The 20,032-nt window shown below is 51.3% G+C and overlaps 1 protein-coding gene and 1 long non-coding RNA gene across 3 annotated transcripts in view; one reads left to right on the top strand and one right to left on the bottom strand.

Moving 5' to 3' along the window:
* Syt2 (synaptotagmin 2) overlaps positions 1 to 20,032 on the top strand; it is a 114,193-nt gene that overhangs the window by 80,145 nt on the left and 14,016 nt on the right. For both annotated transcript variants that reach the window (XM_048809705.1, XM_015483393.2), the window contains exon 2: positions 19,752 to 19,946. In XM_048809705.1, coding sequence (XP_048665662.1) covers positions 19,769 to 19,946 — 178 coding nt within the window. In that variant the 5' untranslated portion in view covers positions 19,752 to 19,768. The remainder of the gene's footprint in view (positions 1 to 19,751; positions 19,947 to 20,032) is intronic.
* Positions 3,995 to 19,870, bottom strand: LOC125618530. The gene is made up of 3 exons (XR_007349872.1): positions 19,725 to 19,870; positions 8,637 to 8,642; positions 3,995 to 4,006 (listed from the first exon to the last, which is right to left on the bottom strand). It is a non-coding gene; the product is annotated as an uncharacterized LOC125618530 (long non-coding RNA).

Below are 20,032 nucleotides of genomic sequence, written 5' to 3'. Positions count from 1 at the left end.
ATGGCTCAGTGGTAGAGCCCTTGCCTCACATGCATGAGGCCTTGGGTTCAATCCCCAGTACTGAAAACAGAACAGGAAGGAAAGAGAAAAGTGAGAATCAGATGAAAAAAGGAGATTTTGAGCAGACGTGCCCAGGGTTATTTTCAAGTCTGGACAAGATGGGCATGAATGGGGGAACTAGTCTTCGTGCCCTCCCTGAGCTCGTGGCCCTGGAGGGTCTGCTTGCCCACTTCCCTGCTCTGGCAGTGTACCCGAGGCCACAGGCCCACCCACCCACCCACCAATGACTCATGACCACTGGGGCCTGGGCGTGAAGGTCTGCCCTGGATAGGTGCACCCAGCTCCTCCCCCCTGAGGCAGGGAGCTTGATGGACAGAGGTTTCCAGAGGGGATGGGCCAGTGCCTAGTGAGACATCCCCCCAACTTCTCAGTCACCTGCTGCCAGGCCCAGCAGCCAGTCTGCTCCTCTGGGTGGGGATGGCAGGGACGGGGGAAACCCAGAGGTGAACAAGACAGCAGCCCTTGGACCTCTTAGCCTTTAGGGTCCTCAGGGAGCTGAGCTGCTCACACAAGTGACTTTACCAGGCGGAAGCAATACGGAATGTACAGAGTCAGGAGGAGAGCTCCGGGCCCCTGTCTCCCCGGCCACACACCTTGGGCAGCACCTCCTCCTCCTGGACAGCTCCTGGGTTGGCAGTCAGAATCCCTGGCTTGGCCAGCACCATAGCCACCTTCCAAGGACATGGCTCTTCTGACCTGGTGCACATGGCTAGTATGGACTCCGTCCTACCAAGAGGACCAAGGAAAGGAAATGGACATTTGAAAGGAAATGGACATGCTTTTCTAAGCTTCATAACGTCCCCGTGAGACAGGCACCATCCCCTCTCTCTGGCTGGGGCAGTGATTCCCAGAGCCACGAGCTCATCTCCCAGGGCTGCAGGGTTTCCCCACGTGGGACTGGAAAGCAGACCTGGCTGCTCATCACTGGGTGCTCATCACTGCCCCACCCCCTCTCTCTTGTGCACGTCCCAAACTCTGGCCACAGACAGAGACCCCTCCTCACTGGAGAAACTGGCAAGGGATGACAGGGAGACAGGGAGACTGCAGGGATGGGGGCTGGTGGTCCTGTGGCTTCCAGCCCTGAGACTCTGTGGCTCTGTGACCCACATTATCCAAGTACAGGGATCTTGACTACCACCATGGCTCCTGGACAAGTGGTGTGGCCAAAGACCGCAGTTCTCCCTTTCCCAGGGCTTCTCTGTCTCCCACATATGTCTGTGTAACACACCTGCACACTACACCTGCATGCTTGTTTGCACACATTCATAGTACCTGTTCATGAGTGTTCCCATCCCCCTTGTGGTGTTTGCACTCATGGTGCCCGACGTGTGTGCGCACACACAGCCTTTCTGCTACTCCCCTGCTGCTGTCCTGCATCTCCGCCAGGCCTGAGAAATGGAGAGCAGACCCTTCCTTCCCTTGGTGCTGGGCTAGCAATCGCCTCTGGAGCTGATGTTCTGCTCCATTACTTGGTTAATGGAGCTTCCCTCTGCCTCCGGCCTTTCCCTAGTTGCCTACCTCCTCCTTTCCAGGGCCTGAGCATTGACTCTGGCCTGGGAGTCAGTCAGCCTGGCTGGGATGCCCGGCTGGGTGTGAAGGTGGGCATGGGGCATGGAGCTGGGGGCAGGCTGCGGCTCATGATGGCCGCCAGGGGGCGCTGCTGGGCCTCAGAAGCCAGCCCTGACTGGGGAGGGGAGGAGTGGGTGGTGGGAGGAGCTCCGGAGACCCTAACTTCTCTCTTTCTGGTTCTTGTCAGCTGTCTTCTTGCTTCCGTCCCCTCTTCCCTCTCCCATACATCCACACACGCCCTCCTACACACCCCACCACACACATCCCACATGCAATGCTCTCCAAAGACACCACACTACCCACTGATACACCCCTACCTATCATATGTGCACAACCCACACGACACACACACCATACACCACACACACTACCCATGCCCTACCCACCACAGACACACCTTACCACACACACCATACATAAAACACACCCATCCCTACACACTACACACACACACCACCTACCCCACTACCCGCCCCCCACCCCACCCTCCTCTGTGTTCACACATGAAAAGACTTTTCCTCTCATCTCGCAGCTCTGGGCCCACAGAGGGGCGGAGCTTGGCAGAGCTCTGTGTGCAAAGCCTGTAACATTTAGAAAGAACATGCATCGATTTTTGATGGTTTTTAGCTCAAAATGAAGATGTGCATCTGGCATGAAGGAGAACGGGACACTCGGAAGGTACAGTGCATTTCCCAGGTGGCAGAGCTGCACACCCTGTAACCAGTGTCCCATTGATTGAGCTCGTTAGTCACTGCTAAGTGGCCTAGAGCCCCTCTTTTTTTAACTTTTGGCACTAGGGATTGAACCCAGAGGCTCTTTACCACTGAACCACATCCCCAGTCCTTTTTTAGTTTTTATTTTGATCAGGGTCTCACTGAGTTACTTAGGGCCTCATTAAGTTGTTGAGGCTGGCCTCGAACTTGGAATCCTCCTGCCTTGCTGGGCTCACAGGTGTGCCCACTGCACCCAGCTCCAGAGTCCCTCTTGCCCCAGGGGATGCTTCCTCAGCCAGCAAGCTCTATAGAGAGTAGTGCCTGATCATGGCCGGGGCAGAGCCCCCCACCTCCACCCCAAGTCCTGCCTCTTATCCCTCAGAGCATGCACAACCAAAGTCCCCCAAGGTTCCCTGTCACCTCTGGGGACCCAACCCATAACTCCCACTGCACTTCATCTATTCCCACTGTCACCTATTCGGAGCCCACCTCCACGCTGCTCCCAAGCATCCTGATGCCCAGACAGTGGGCAGTCTTCCCTCTCCAGGAGAGCTGCCTGTGGGCTCGGGCCATGCTGTAGGATGTGGAGAGTGGGTCTCTGGGTGAGGGCACAGGGTTCTGGGGAGAGCAGCAGGCCGGGGTCAGGAGCAGCTGGAACCCTTAAGGTGGCTGGTGGCTGCTAGCACTGGGGGTGGGGGTGCTCAGCACTTCTCCCCCTGGGCTTGTGGCTGGACAGACAGACTGGTGGGTGGAGTGACTGAGCTGTTGGATGATCTCTGTGCAGAAACCCCCCATGTCCTCAGTTGCTTGGGGTGCTGAGGACCCCTGCCTGACTGGGCATCCCCCACTCCAGCACCCTGCAAGAGATAGCAGGGAGGGAAGTGGAACCTGTAGGGCTTGGCGGGGTGGACTGGGGGACAACAGAGGCCAGGCTCACACAGCACCACTATCAGCTGGCCATTTTATCTGCAAGACATCTGGTAAGTCCTGTCCCTTTGGCCTTCAGTTTCTTCATCTTTCAAGCAAGGGCTTTGCGATGCATTGTCTGTAAGGTCCCCCAAGGCACTCACAGGCCGAGGCTTGGCTTGTCTGTGATTTAGGAATATCGTGCCTGGGGTCTGGGCTGAGAGAACTAAGCCGTGGCAGGTCCGGGTCTACAGGGCCCGGCTCAGGAGCTTTGTTTGGATCATCCCAGTCGGAGCAAGGCGGTTAACCCTCGTTTATGGATGTGCAAGCTGAGGCCCAGGGAGGCAAACCAGCCAGCCCAAGGTTACGCTCACTGCCATCAGGACGGTGGCCTCCGCCTCAGGCCTCTTTTTAGGTGGTTTGGGATTTGTTAACCTCAATTTAGATGCAAGAAAGGGAAAGTGAGTGTCACTGCAGCCGGGAAGATAGAAGTTAGACCCTAGGAAGGATTTTCCAATTCCTAGGAAGCTGGAGTGGGAAGCTGGAGTAGGCCCAGCCAAGAGCAGGCTCTGGCTCCATGTGTGAGAGCTCAGCCCAGCTCCGAAGTAGCAGTGTGCACGAACTGACCCAGTAAGGCTCCTTAGGTCTCGGTGCACGAGGAATGCAAAGAAATGGGTAATTCATTTTCAAAATGAGCTAAAGAATTAATTCATTAAAACTTTATCCTCTGCCTCCCAGGACCAAATGCTGGACTGGAGCTTTGATGCAAAAAGTACAGCCATAAATTTATCCTTAAGTATTGATCTTTCTTAGCCTGCTAGCCTCAGCGACAGGCATCTTGCTGGTTAACCTATTTCCATCTCATTACTTTGGCTTCTGCAAATACAATGCCGAGAAAGATTAAATAAGTGGTATCTAGTCAGTTCTCCATTATCTGCCTTAATCGAGGTCAGGGCAGAGCGGGGTAATCCACAGAAGTGCATAGTCCCCAAATCATGTTTAATTGGTGTGGGGTGACAGTTAGAAGTGTGTGTGCATGCCCACGTGTGCTGTTGACGTGGGTGGGAATCCACCGTCCTCATCTGTCATGTGATCAGCATCTTATTCTGAAGGAACTCACACCTGGGAGGTCACGGAGAGAGCCTAGCAGCGCTGGAGGACAGAATGAGGCTTCAGGACTCCCAACCTATTTAGGATGGGCCTAGGAGAAGCTGGGTAGAGTCCAGGGTAACCTCTGTGGGTGGAGGGAACATCCTGGGGATGTCCTTCCTGCTGCGGGTCTCCCAGCTTGGGGCAGGCTGGGCCATTCCTGGGTGAGCTGCACAAACCTCTTCATTGCTGGCTTTTGCCAGGCTGGGGACCCAGCTCCTAGGTCCTGCAGTAACAGGGATGGGGAGAAGGGACAGGCAGATAAATTTGTGGGATTCACAATTGAAGAAATACAGAAGAGCACACAGTGAAGTATTTGGCAGCCTCTCTTTTTCCAGTCCCTGCCCCAGAGGCAATGACAACAAATGTCATCAACTCCTGCGAGTCTTTCCCAGAGCTGTTCTGTGGATGTGTAAGTGTGCATGTCCTTGTCCCCCACCCTGCATAAAGGTATCCTACTTACTCCTTTGTGCACTGACTCTTTGACTGACAGTCTCCCTGGGAGATCATTCCAGATCTAAACACAAAGGGGGATGGATGCTCAGGAGCGCTGGAGCCTTCTGTGACGCTTCTGCCTGCTAGACCTGCCGTGAGTGGCAGTGGGAGCATGTTCAAGGTCCCTTCACCCCTTCCACCTCTGGCCTAACTGTCCTTCCCTCCTATTCCACAGATTATTGTCCATCAAGTCCCCCTGTAGTCTAGATCCAGGCTTGCGCTCAGTGCCGAGCAGCCGAGCAGCTTCCCTACAGTGTTAGGGAAGGTGAAGCCTCCAGACACCTGCAGGGGGCTCATTACAAACATTCAAAATGAGCAGGGTGTGGTGACCCACGCCTGTAATCCAGCATCTCTGGAGACTGAAGGAAGATCGAGGGTTCAAAGCCAGCCTCAGCAACAGCGAGGCACTAAGCAACTCAGTGAGACCCTGTCTCCAAAATAGGACTGGGGATGTGGCTCAGTGGTTGACTGCCCCTGAGTTCAATCCCTGGTACCAAAAAAAACACAACAAACAAACAAAAAAGGTTCATAATGGGAGGGTTTCGGGAATGGCAGGCCTTGGCCTTTCCCAAGGCTCTCTTCCCCTGTGTCCCTCTCAGTCCCCACCTGGGCAGAGACCCAGCTCATGCCTGGGTTCTGCCTGGTCCTGCCCACCACCCCACCCAGCAGTCCTGGCCTGAGTGCCTTAGGGACTGACACAGGAATCAAGTGGCCATTCCTGATAGGTAGACGGCAGCCAGCAGGCCACGGGGGGCGGGGGCGGGGAGAGGAAGGCTCCTCCCTGCTTACCCCCCTCCTCCAGGTGCTGGAGCTTCCCCAGTCTCACCCCTGGGAAACCGAGTGGGAAGACGGGAGACTTGGACACAGGCAAATGGAGGCTCCAATCTTTTCACCATCAGCCGAGTGACCTCGGGCAGATCACTTGCTCGGGCAGATCCCCGGGGAAATTCACCTTCTCTCCAAAATGGTGCTCATACCCGCGCCCTCTCCCAGCGGGATAATGGGCACATCCGCGTGCCCACTGAAGGAAGCTGCCGTTATCCAGCCTGGCGTTGCCCGTAGTTTCCTTGTGCCCGCCCAGATGCCACCTGGGGGAGGCGGGTGCAGGGCGTCCGCAGGGCCACGGGGCCTTTCACACTTCTTTTATTTCCAGCATCTGCTCTTGGACGTTGACCTCCTCCCCGTGTCTTTCCACAGTACTCAGAACCTCCTTTTCAGTGGCCACCAGTCAGAGGAAAGCAGACTGCAGGCACGTGCCAGCCCTCTGCCTGGGGCTTGGGGTGGCCTGGCAGGAGAGCTGGGCGGTCTGTATCCTGACAAGACTCCGGGGCCTGACGGCCAGGCTCCAGAGACCCTCCCCAGGCCCTCCCCCTGGGTGTCTGCTCTCTGTGGGCCCTGGCCCTGGCCCTGCAGGTGGTGGACTGCCCAGCCGGCCTCCCTCTGGGGCGGCTGCGGCCTTCTCTGCCTAATGGCGCCATTTCATGCTTTCCTGCTTGGGTGATTCTGACCAGACAGAGGAGTCAGCTCTGTCCTGGGAGTCCCTGGAGCCCCGATCATTTATCATCCTCAGCTCTTCCAGCTGGCTGCCTCCTCGGGGCTGACGCTGCAAGCCCTGGGGGAGACGGAGGAAGCCAGGGCTCCCTGAGGACTGGGCCTCTGCCCCATGCTGTTCCGTCCATCTCCCTGCTCAGCCATGGGATGGCAGGTTAAATGGAGGGGGTGGGGTGAGTCCTGGGGAGGAAGGAGGCTGCTGTGCGGCAGGGGAAAGAGTGCTGGATTCCAACTTGGATTCTGCCTCCAAAATGCCTGTGTGACCTCTGACAAGTTACTACACCCCTCTGAACCTCCTTTCTTCAAAGGAGTCTTGAGAACACATGCCAAGTCTCAGCATCTTTTCCCCCTTGGCTTCTAGAAGGATCTGTGAGGATGGAAAACACTTACTTTTTATACTTATCCAAAGAGAGAAGATGAAAGTCTATTTATTTATCTAATTTTTAAAAGAAATGCTTACATGCTGTAGAAAGGGCTGGTGGGTTCACAAGCATCCACACTGGCAGACGGATAAGAGGATGGAGCACAGGCATCATAGATATGAAACACCCCACCAATTCCTTATCCCACATTTTTTGAGCACCTACTAAGTGCTAGTCAAAAATCCTTGTATTTGTGAATCTTAAATTTTAGTGAAGGGAGATGGACAAATAGAATTGATACAATATATAGGGTGTGTCAGCGGGGGTCCTGTAGACAGCAGTGAACCAGGAGAGGGGGCAGTGGGCAGCCGTGGTCCATGGTGGGTGACAGGTTTAAATGTGGTTGTCACAGACGACCTCATGGAGCTGAGGAGGAGATCTGGATGGGAGGCTGTGGGGAAGGGTTTCAGGCAGAGGAAACAGCAGCGAATGCTGTGCGGAGAGCCTGGGGTGGCTGGAAGGAGGAGGAGGGGTTCTCTAGGAGAGGAGTAAGGGCCCCAGCAGGCATGTGAAGGCCCTGAAGCCTATAACAAGGGAAATAAACTTTGAGGGAAATAAAAAGCTCCTGTGGGGTCTTTTTAAAAAAATTATTTTAAAAACTTATGATAGTGGGATTCTTTATGCCATAGTCCAACATGCACATAACATAATTTGATCAATCTCATTTCCCCGTATCTGCCGTGGTCTTATGTTTTATTTTTTATTTATTTATTTATTTTTAAATATTTATTTTTTAGTTTTAGGTGGACACAATATCTTTATTTTATTTTTATGTGGTGCTGAGAATCGAACCCAGTGCCTCACGCATGCTAGGCGAGCGTGCTACCACTTGAGCCACATCCCCAGCCCGGTCTTATGTTTTAATCGTGGACTGAGGACAGCCTGGGAGGGCGAGAGGGACAGCAGGAGACCGGCCAGGAGCCTCACGCCCCCCCAGGTCCTGACAGGCACCCCCACCCTGAAGGGAGGGCTGGGGGGCAGTGGGGTGCCCAGGGAGCCGCCTTCCCTCTTCTTTGCCTCTGTCTGCTAGGGGTGCAGAGCTAAGGGACAGGGGCTACCAGGTCACATCAGAGAGAGAATCTGCTGGAGGAATTTTAGACTCGGAGCTACTGGAGTGTCTCCCAGTGGGCGGCCAAGGGCAGCGGTGGAAAGCTAAGCAGCCAGACTCTGTGCTCTGGGCCGAGGCGGCTGCAGGCAGGCGTGTGATCTCCCCCAGGCGTCATCTCACTGGATCCAGCCTCCCCTCCAGGCCTTGGGAACCGAGCTGCACTTGACAGTTAAGAAGTCTGATGCTCCGAGAGGGAAGGAAACCACCCAAGGTCAAATGGTGGTGAGGGTGCATCGGACCCTCCACAGCCCACACCTGCAGCAAAGGGAGGGGGGTGGGTAGGTCTCACAGCTGGGCACAGCACCCCCCACTATGCCAGTTTGGGGATCTCCTGTGGGAACACGCACACTCACGCCCCAGGCCTCAGTTCCCTTCTATCCTGGGTGGGTGCCCCTGGGCTCAGCCTGGTGACTGTTGGAGCTTTGAAGTCCTAACCCAGTTTGGGGAAAGAACACTGAATGCAGAGTCAGCTTCAGATGTACTGGTGACACCAAGAAGGCCACTGTGAATGGTATGATGTGACCCAGTGATCAGAGAGCCTGCTCGGTTGTTTACTTGTTCATGTGCTGCAGATCCACCAGCTGACTGCTCTGCACTGGACGGCCCCTGATCTGCTGGGGCACAGTGGCCAGCTTCTTTCTGAGGGACCACAGGGCCTGTAACTTCAGACTTGCAGGCTCTACGTCTTCTATTATATTATGTCTACTCTGGGTTTGAAGGGCTAAAGCAGCCATAGCGAATACGTGAACAACTGAGCATTGCTTTGTTCCAATAAAATATTATTTACAGCCCGGTGTGGCGGTGCATGCTTGTAATTCCAGCAACTCGGGAAGCTGAGGCAGGAAGATTGCAAGTTCAAGGCCAGTCTCAGCAACTTAGTGAGGCCCTAAGCAACTTAGTGAGACCCTATCTCAAAATAAAAAAATCAAAAGGGCTGGGATGTGGCTTAAGAGTTAAGTGTTCCTGGGCTCAATCCCTAGTACCACCACCAAAAAAAAAAAAAAAATCTTATTTACAAAAAATTGAAGTATTGGGCTGAACTTATCCCCGAACAAATAGTCTGCTTAAATGGTCACCAACTGCATGAGCATTCTGAGGATCCGGCAGAGCTGGGACACAGAAGGCCAGGGCCCTGATGGGCCTGGATGGGGGCGTGGGGTGGTGGGGCTTCTTTGGGGACCTGCTGTTTGAGCTGAGACAGATGCAGACAGGAGCTTGGGGTGGGCACAAGCAAAGGTCATGAGGTGGGGGAGCATAATACGGTGCATTAGAGGAAATAAAGGAAGTCAGTGTGATGAGTGTGAGGGACCCTGGGGACGGAAAGGTGAGGTGGTGCTGGGTGCAGAAGGAGGCCACCTCAGGATTTTGCCCTGTCTCCCTGGGATGGATTCTGACCACAGTGATTTGCATTTTACGGGGAATACTTCAGTGGCAAGTGCAGGGCTGATGGGGGGTACGCAGCAGATCCAGTGGCTGTCCAGGGGCCAGTGGGGTCTCAGGGGCTGGGAGTGACTCCGACTCCATCAGTCATGAGAATGGGGTGGAGCTGAAGCCAGGGCATGGGGAGACACCACCAGGAGCCACCAGGGCAGGAGAAAAGGGTCCCAAGGGCAACCCCGGGCACCTGTAGGGCAGTCAGGAAAATGATGAAAACCAGGGGGTGACAAGGGAGTGAAGCAACAGTGGTCAAGTGGCAAAAACAGGTGAGAGGTCAAGTTCAGCAAAGTTCAGAATTCTCCTGGTGTATTAGGTTCTCCAGAGGAACAGAATTAACAGGAAATGCAATTATAAAAAGGGGATTTATCAGATTGGCTTAGGTGACCCGAAGCTGGACAGTCCACCATGGCTGTCTGCAGGCTGGAGGGCTGGGAGAACCAGTGGCTGCGCAGTCCAGGAGGCTGAAGGCCCAGAGCAAGAGGGATCAACAGGGCTACCCTAGTCCGAGATGGGAGGCTTCTGGAGAATCACTGGCAGAGTCCGCTTTGGAAGAGTGAAGACGCCAGATTCCAGTATCCCCAGAGGATCGCAGCAGTAATCGGGCTTGCGTCTGCCGCTGCTCCCTTGTTCTTCCAACTTTTATTCCATCCAAGCCATCTTCCTATTGGACGGTGCTGTCCACGCTTAGGGTCTCCACTCCAGCTGTCTGTCCCACATGCCAGTCATTCCTAGACACACCCTCACTGGGTGTGTAGAAGCCTCTTAATCATCTGCATCTCTTAATCCAATCAAGTCGAAATTCAAATTAACTGTTACACCTGGGCTTGGTGACCTTGCGGTCACCCATGACTTTCCCTCTCTTTCCCAGGTGTAGCCATGCAGTGGAGGGGAGCCGGGCAGCTGGGTGGAGGCTTGGTTGGCTGGTTAGTTGGTGATGCTTTATCTGGAGGAAGCTGCAGCAGAGGGAAGGGGCAGGTCAAGCATAAGAAGAAGAGGGACTGGGAAGGCTTCCTGAGCTGGTCAGGCCACCTGCACAGGCACAGGGACTGGCCTCAAGCAGGAGGAGAAGCCCTCCAGTGACACGGGGTCTGGAGGAAGGGTGGCCCATGGTATGGTTTGGATGTGAGGTGTCCCCCAAAAGCTCACATGTGAGAAAATGCAAGAAGGTTCAGAGCAGAAATGACTGGCTTACAAGAACCTTGACCCAACCAGTGACTTGATCCCCTGACGGGATTAGCTAGGTGGTAACTGGAGGCAGGCGGGTCATTGGGGGCGTGACTTTGGGGTCTACATTTGGGTCTGGCAAGTGGAGTCTCTCTGCTTTCTGTCCACCATGTGAGCTGCTTCCCTCTGCCACACTCTCCCGCCATGATGTCCTGCCTCACCTTGAGCCCCAAGGAATGGAGCCGGCCTTCTGTGGACTGAGACTCTGAAACCGTCAGCCCGCAATAAACTTCTCTTCCTTTATAATGGTTCTGGTTGGGTCTTTTAGTCCCAGCAGTGAAAAAGCTGCCGATGACAGCTCATGTGTACATTTGTCTGTGCTTTGGGCTGCGGAGGGGGTATTTGGGGAGATTTCTCTCCAATGGCTTCCAATTTTTTCTTGTAATAGCAGATGAGAGAGAGAGAGAGAGAGAGAGAGAGAGAGAGAGGAGGGTGTGTGAGCTGCAGGCCACCAAGGTGGGAGACCTTGGGGATCCCCTGTGAAGGAGGCAGGGCAGGCTGGGGAGGTGGCTGCAGAGGGTGGTGCTGGGGTTCAGCCCCGGTGCTGCCCGGGCTCTGCCCTGTGGTGCTCAGCACCCAGGGAAACCCTGGAACTGGAGGAGCTGATGGCGGCATTTCTCCAGGGCTGGCATCTTGTCAGCTGAGTGACATGAACAGAGCAGCCAAGGGAGTGCAGGGGATTGGGGGAAGGTCACAGAATGACAGTGGGAAATGAAGATAGGAGGGGCTCATGGTAGCCCCAAAGAGACTTCCACAGAAGAGCCCGTGAGGCTGAGCCTGAGGGAGCAGGTGCAGAGGCTGAGACAGGGTCTGTTGGGGGAGGGGGTGAGTGATAGGGTACTATGGGGACAAGAAATGTACTTGAGAGCCAACCAGGCCAAGCAGGGCTCTTGGTTGAAGCGTGACGAGAAGCCATGGGTGGTTTCAGGTAAATCAGTCTGGCTGCAGGGTGGAGATGAGACTGAGCTTGGGAAGTGGAGGCTTCCAGATAGAGGCCCTTGTGGTACTCCAGGTGGAGGGGTAGGAGGTGGCTAGGTTTGGAAAACACTGAGTTGGGCTGTCCAGTCTGCACATGGCAGGATGTTGGGATGACCCCACCTGGAAAAGTGACCCGAATGCCATGGATCTGAGCACCTGGTGCCATTTTCTGGAGGTCTGACTAAGGTGAGAGCAGAATCTATTCCACCTCTTAGGACCTGCTGCCTCTACCTGCCCTTTATCCAGGGCCACCTTTGTGAGCATCTCATGACTCTCTCTGGGCAGCTACAATCCCATGGTGTTTTTTAGAGAGGGGTTTAAAGGTGGTCCAGGCTCTGGGACCTGGAAAAGCCACCTGTCCACCTCCACTGCTCTGTTAATGGACCCCCCTTGGCAGCTGTAAGTCATTCCCCTCTGGGGGCATCTCCAGGAACGTGGCCTCATGTCTCATAAGAGCTCGGGGCTGAAAGAACTTCGTTGCTGGCTGTCTCTTCTCCTATCCCTTCCCTCTGGGTCGGGCTCCATAGTCTTCCTCACTCACTAAGCCAAAGTGCAAATTTCAAAACAGAAGTTTGTACGTGTAACCTCACCCCCATCCTCCAGTCTTTCAAACATCTTCCTGGAGAAGGACAAAACTCCTGGAGGCATCCCAAAGGTACATGCCTGGTCTGGCCTGGCACATCCTGCTGGCCTTGTCGGGATCCATGCTCGCTCCAACCCAGCTTCTGTCACCTTCTCCAGGCTGTGTGCTCGCCACACTCTTCTCACCCCTGGACCTTTGCATGTGCTGCCCTCTCCAGCAGGGCTGCTCTTTTTCTGCCTCTTTACCTGGACACTTCCTGCTCTTCCTTTGGGTCGCAGCTCAATCCTCAGTTCCCCAGGAAAGCACATTTGCTCCCCCAGACTAGGTTACACACCCCTCTCCCACCACCAGCTGCCTCTCCTTCCTGCCACTTCTGTTACAATCTTACATCCATATGTGTGCAAATATTTCACATCCACCTTATGATAAGTTCCACAGGTCAGAACGGGACAAGTTCAACATGTATTTGAATGAATGAGTGAGTCTCTCTCGCATGTTCTCTCTAATCCAGCTCCTTGCTCTTTCCCAAGTCTGGGTCTGTTTCACTTCTGGTCTGTTGATCTGGCCTCCTACCGGCCTCGGTCACCAGCCTCCCCTCCCCACCCCACTGTGCAGCTAACTTCCCAAAGTCCTGTGTTTAGCAGGTCAGGGTCAGTCCTCTGCTCATGGACCTTCCCTTTCCTGGACTTCTAGACCTCCGCAGATGCACCTTCCCCTCTGGGCATCTTGGTCTGCAGGGGGACCTGAACCCCAGGAGCCCCCGACCTCCTCATTCCTGGCTCTTTTTGCCCCGGGGACTGTTTCCTGATGGTCAGCTCTTGGAGAGAAGGTCCATATCGAATATGGACCTTGGGTTTCTCTACTGTGCTGAAGCCATTTTTAGACACCTCCTCCAACCTACATTTACTGGATGTCTGCCAGCCAAGGTCAAATGTGTTCTCGAAATTTTCAAAATGGCTCTGAAAAAATAGGTATCATTTTCTGCAATTGTTCTATAAGGACATGAAGTTGTGGAAAGGGATTGGTGGGGCGTCACCTGAGCAGTAGTGTGTTCAGGGCACTCTTCTCAGCCTCCCCCAGCTGGTGCTGCCTCTGCCTGGGTATGGCAGGGAGCGGGGCTGGGGGACCGCAGGGGCCAAGCGATGGGGGGTGCGTGTGAGCGGTGGTGGGAGCTGGGTGCAGGATGAGGAGTAGGACTGCCAGGCCCGGCGATGAGAGTGTGGAATCCAGGGCAGATGGCCATGTGGGTCCAGTCTGAGTGGTGGTATCTCACAAGACCCAGAGCTACCGTTATGCTTCATGGAGAAAGACTGAAAATCTCCCTCTCGAGACAGGAGCAAAGACAGATGTTCCTTCCCACGTTCCAGTCAACATAGGTTCTAGCCGGGACGGTTAAGATCATAAAGGATGACGTTAAACAGTGTCCATTTGCATGACTCTGTATTTGGAAAATCCTAAGGAATACACCCCCCAAACACACACACACACACACACACACACACAATTAGAATAAATAAATGAGCTTATCAGTGTGGCAGGATACAAGATCAAGATACAAAAAACTATTGTATTTCTCTCTCTCTCTCTCTTTTTGTGTGTGTGGTACGGGATTGAGCCCAGGAACGTTCTACCACAGACTTACAACCAGCCATTTTTATTTTTTGAGACAGGGTCTCTCTAAGTTGCTGAGGTTGGCCTTGAACTTGCAGTCCTCCTGCCTCAGCCTCCCAAGTCACTGGGATTACACGTGTGTGCCACTGGGCCTATCAAGAACTTATTGTAGTTTTATTCACAAACAATGAACAACCTGAAAGTGAAATTCAGAAAACAATTCCAGAGCCAGGTACAGTGGGTGGTGCCTGCTTGTCATTTCAGTGGGTCTGGAGAATGAGGCAGGAGGATTGCAAATTTGAGGTCAGCCTCATAACTTAGCCAGACTGTATCTCAAAATAAAAGGGCTGGAGATGAAGCTCAGTGGAAAAGTGTCCCTGGGTTCAAGGCCCAGTGCCAAAAAAAAAAAAGTAAAACGACACACACACATTCACAAGAGAACAATTTCAAGCTGAGGGTGTAACTCAGCAATAGCCCGTGCCTGGCTTATGTGAATTCTTAGGTTTCATCCCCAGCATCCCCAGTAAGTAAATAAATGAAAGTAAAAAAAAAAAAAATTCTATTTACACTAGAATAAAACACCTAAAATAAATATCACAAAATGGGCAAGATTTGTATGTTGAGAAGTAGGAAACAATGTTGAAGAAATTAAAGACCTAAATAAATGGAAAGACATTGTAAAATTTCATATATACACAATGGAACATTACTCAGTCTTAAAGAAGAATGAAAAGATGGCATTTGCCGGTAAATGGATGGAGCTGGAGACTATCATGCTAAAAACAAAGAAAGCCAATCCCAAGGAACCAAAGACCTAATGTTTTCTCTGGTGTGTGGATGCTAATTCACAATAGGGGAGAGGCTAGGGAAGAATAGAGGTATTTTGGATTAGGCAGAGGGGAGTGAAGGGACGGGAAGAGGGAGTGGGGTTGGAAGGATAGTAGAATGAGTCAGACGGTATTACCCTCTGTGCACATAAGACTACACAACCTGTGTGATTCTACATCATGTACAGCCAGAAGAATGAGAAGTTATACTGCATTTGTGTGTGATATGTCAAAGTGCATTCTACTGTCCTGTATAACTAATTAGAACAAATAAAAAACAAAACAGAAAAAAGATGGCAATAATCCCTCCATTGATCTACAGAGTCAACACAATCCCTACCAAAATCCCAGCTAGTTATCTTATATAAATAAATAAGCTGATCCTGAAAATCCTATGGAAATGCTAGGGGCCTAGAATAGTAAAACAATCTTATAAAAAGAATAAAGTTGAAAGAGTCACACCACCAGATTTCAAAACAGTTTCAACATAGTATGTTACATGGCATAAGGAGAGACAGGCAGATCAATGCAACCGAGTTGGGAGTCCAGGAAATGAACCATCGCAGTTATGGTTAGCTTGTATTTTACAAGGGTACTAAGATAATTCAGTGGGGAAAGAATGTCTTTTCAATAAATAGTACTGTGTCAAATGAATATCCACATAATGAATTTGGACCCTTTCCTTTTTTTTTTTTTTTTTAAATATACTAGGGATTGAACACAGGGGCACTTAATCACCCTGGCCCTTTTTATTTTTTATTTTGAGGAGGGTCTCACTAAGTTGCTTAGGGCCTCACAAAGTTGCTAAGGCTGGCTTTGAACTCACGATCCTCCTGCCTCAGACTCCCGAGCCTCTGGGATTACAGGCGTGCACCCCTGTGCCTGGGATCCTGGGATAACCCCTTTCTTTATACTATGCACAAGAAATGACTCAAATTGAACTACAGATCTTAATGTAAAACTATAAAACTCCTGTAAGAGAACATAGGAGTAAATCTCGGTGACCTGGGGTTATGTGATTGTTTCTTAGATACAACACCAAAACCATAAGCAACAAAAGAAATACACTGGACATCATCAAAAATCATATATGTGATAACCCTCTTGGTCCCCTGCAGGGTGGGTGTGCTGCTGGCTCCTGTCGCAGCGTGGGCAGGGGCTGGGAATCGGTTAAACTGGAACCTCCCCTGCCCACCCTCTACCATCTGACAAGGAACGGGTATCCAGAATATGTAAAGAACTCTTACAACTCAATAATAAAAAGACAAACACTCAATTAAAAAATTGGCAGAGGGCTTGAGTAGGCATTTCTCCAAAGAAAACAATCAAATGGCTAATAAGCACATAAAAAGATGTTCAGCATCATTAGTCATCAGGGAAATGCAAATCAAAGCCACAATGAGATACAGCTTCATCCCTCACTAAGAAGGCTGTAAACAAAAGGCATGACACGTATTGTCTTGGATATGGTGAACGTGGAACCCTCATCCGTTGCTGAAAAGAACATCAATTCCTTGCAGCCACCTTGCAAGATAGTTGGCTAATTCCTCAAAATGTCAAACGCAGTAACCACACGACCCAGCAGTCTCAGTCCTCGGTGTATATCTAAGAGACAGGGAAATACACGTCCACACTAAAACTCACACGTGGATGTTCATAGCAGGACTGATGATAACCCCGAAGTGGAACTAACCCAGCGGTCCTTAAATGGATGAAGAGATAAACAGAAATGTGTCCTGTTTATACAATAGAGTGTTATTTGGCAATAATAGAAATAAAGAACTGATGTACGCTACACCATGGTGAACCCCGAAAACATCATACTAAATGAAAGAAGCCAGTCCCAAAGGCTGCATGTGTTAGGAATCCATTTATCTATCTATCATCTATTTATTTACTTATTTTTGGATACCGAGGATTGAGCTCCTTGGCTCACTGAGCCAAATCCTTGGCCCCCTTTTACATTTTATTTAGAGACAGGGTCTCACTAAACTGCTTAGAGCCTCTCTAAGTGGCTGAGGCTGACTTTGAACTCTCAATCCTCCTGTCTCAGCCTCCCCAAACGCTGGGATTACAGGTGTGCGCCACTGCGCCTGGCTTAGGAATCCATTTATATGAAATGTTTAGAAAAGGCAAATCTATGGAGATGGAAAGATGGGTGGTGGCGAGAGCTGGGGGGAGAGTGTGCGTGGGGAGTAGCAGTTGGTGGGCGTGGGGTTTCCTTTGGGGGAGGGGAAATGTCCTAAAATTATCTCATAGCTGTAGTTCCACAACTCTGTGACCACCCTGAAACCACTGAATACTTTAAATGAGTAAATTATATGGTGGATGAATTATAAACTTGGGAGAGCTGTTTTTTTTTTTTTTTTAAAGGTCCTGGACAGTTGGGCAGGCTGTGGGCATACCTGGCTCTCATTTTTCTCTGGTGATGGGCTGACTGCAGTTCTCAGAGAACCTGAAGGGCCTGCCAGCCCGAGAGCAGGTCCAAGGGGCCCTAAAAGACAGAACTTTGAACCCCTAAAACTCTCCCTCAGAACTCAGCGCAGTGGAGAATTGACCCGACCAGAACAGTCTCACATTTTTCCTTTAAAATTCTCCTGCTGCCAGGCATGTGGTGGTCACCTGTAGTCCCAGCAACTCAGGAGGCTGAGGCAGGAGGATTGCAAATTCAAGGTCAGCCTCAGCAACTTAGCAAGGTCCTAAGCAACTTAGTGAGACCCTGTCTCAAAATAAAAATTAAAAAAAGGGTTGGGGGTGTGGTTCGGTGGTTAAGCACTCCTAGATTCTATCCCAGGTACAGAATAAATGAAATAAAATAAAATAAAACTCTGTGTGCATCCTGCTCTGTAATTGCATGCTTGTTTTTGTAACTCCATGTGTATTTCCATGCTTGTTTTAATTTCAAATATATTGTTTTTTTTTTTTTTTTTTTTTAAATATTTATTTATTTATTTATTTATTTATTTTTTTAGTTTTCGGCAGGCACAACATCTTTGTTTGTATGTGGTGCTGAGGATCGAACCCGGGCCGCACGCATGCCAGGCGAGCGCGCTACCGCTTGAGCCACATCCCCAGCCCTTCAAATATATTGTAAATTTTTGGAGTCCAGTGTGGTGGTTCACACCCGTAATCAATCCCAGTGACTCGAGAGGCTGAGGCAGAAGGATCACAAGTTCACGGCCAACTTAGACCTTCCACAACTTAGTGAGATCCTGTCTCAAAAAATAAAAAGGACAGGGAATATAGCCCAGTGGTAAAGTGCCCCTGAGTTCAATCCTCAGCCAAAAACAAATGGTAAATTGTCATTAGGTGAAACGGATGCTGTTCATTCTTATGAGCTGGTCTGCCTCTGTGTCTACACTGCTGGATTTCCTGGGGTGCAGCAGCCAAAGGACACCTCCTTGGAACCCATGGTGTGCTTGGTGTGGAGGGAGGAGGCACATACCCACTCAGTCCTGAGAAGCAAAAATACTATTTGGGCACACGATTGGGGGTGAGGCAGAAACTCAAGAATATAACCTCAACCAGGCATGGTGGCATGCACCGGTAATCCCAGCAACTCAGGAGGCTGAGGCAGGAGGATTGCAAGTTTGAGGCCAGTCTCTGCAAACTAACAAGGCCCTGTCTCAAAACTAAAAATAAAAAATCCAGGTGGTGGGTGGTATAGCATATATGTGTGTGTGTGTGTGTGTGTTTGTGTGTGTGTGTGTGTGTTATATTGAACCTGGGGCCTTGCACATGCTAGGCAAGAGCCCAACCAATAAGTTACATACTCAGCCACATAGTAATATTTTTGCTAGCAAACAGTTGGAAACTATCTAAATGTCCACACATTTTGACATTGACTAATCAATTACTCTACAGTGGGATATAATTTAGCTATTTAATGAAAATAGGGATAAAGTAAAAGGTTTCTGATAATATTTCAGGTAAAAAACAAAAGGCAGCCCACCAAATTATATATAGCGTGGTCTCAACAAGTCAAACAGCCAGAAAAATATAGTGGCATGAAATACACTGAATGCTCACCTTAGCTCTCTGGATGGTGGAAACGTGGCCTCTCCTTCCTCCTTTGCTCCTTCTTTCCCTCCCCTTCCTTCCTCTCCCCTCTTCTCTCTCCTTCATCCCCCAATTTTGCCTCCATCCCAGATTTTCTGCAGTCATCTTGGGTCACATTTATTATTAGTGAATCCAGTTCTTGCAGGTGGAGGAGGGGCATAGCGAGGGATGGAGATGCAGCCATGGGGGAAGAGGTGGGTGCTGGGGGAGACGGAGAGGGAGGGAAAGAGGGCTGAAGAGAGAGGCCTAGAGGACAGGGGAGGAGCCGGAGCCGGAGCCGGGCAGTGAGTAGGAGTGTTGTGCGTGAGCCTTGTTTGGACAGGCAAAGAATCAAGGTAAAGTGACTGTCATGGAAGTCAGAGAGGACAGAAGCTGCAAGAGACCTCCCTGAAAACCTTACCCCTAGGCCTGCTGCGGGGTTAGATTTAAGTGAATCTGGGAAAGAGATTAGATTTCTAGGTTTTGGAGTCAGACAAAGCTGTCAGAGAGCTGACTGGTTCAGCTGAATTACTTTGGGAAGATTTCCTAACCTCTCTGAACCTCTGTTTCCCCATCTGGTAGGGAACAATAATACTTTGGTTGTTTAGATTAAACGAGGTCATACATGGAGAGTACTTTGCGCAGCTCCTGAATATACATGTACTGACATGATGGCTATTGTGTTTTTGCACAGGTGTTAACGTTATGCAGAACATCTTTGAACTCTAAAGGGATTGCCATTAATAGTTTTTGGATTTTTTCTGCATTTTTCTTCGTGCATTATAGTTGCGCGTAGTGGTGGGATTTGTGGTTACATATTCATACGTGCACACAGTATGACGGGGTAACTTGGCCAATATCGTTCCCAGTATTCCCTCTTCCCTCCCCTCCTCCCTCCCCTGGTCCTCTCCACTCTGCTGACCTCCCTTTGACTTTCATGAGACCCCCCACCTTCCCTTTCCTTGTCCTCTCTAACGTCCACACAAGCTCTTAAGACAGCTTTCTCTGGTCCTTTGGGCAGAGCTTTCTGCATCGGGGTCTCTGGATGCTCACCCTGCCCTCTTCCCCTCTCATCCCCAGCTGTCCCCTCTGCCACCATGAGGAACATCTTCAAGAGGAACCAGGCGCCCATTGTGGCTCCTGCCACCACTACTGCCCCGATGCCAGTCGGCCCTGCAGACAACTCCACGGGGAGCGGGGGTGCGGGGGAGAGCCAGGAGGACATGTTCGCCAAGCTGAAGGACAAGTTCTTCAACGAGATCAACAAGATCCCCTGTGAGTGGCCCTGGGGGCTGAGAGGGGACTGTGGGCGGGGCCTGTGGTCAGGGCAGAGCTGGCAGGCGGGGGCGCCCTGGGATGGG

Source organism: Marmota marmota, unplaced genomic scaffold, assembly GCF_001458135.2.
Source record: "Marmota marmota marmota unplaced genomic scaffold, marMar, whole genome shotgun sequence".
NCBI classification, from domain to species: Eukaryota; Metazoa; Chordata; class Mammalia; order Rodentia; family Sciuridae; genus Marmota; species Marmota marmota.
The sequence above is the reverse complement of the archived record's forward strand: the minus strand, read 5'-3'. Positions and strand labels throughout refer to the sequence as shown.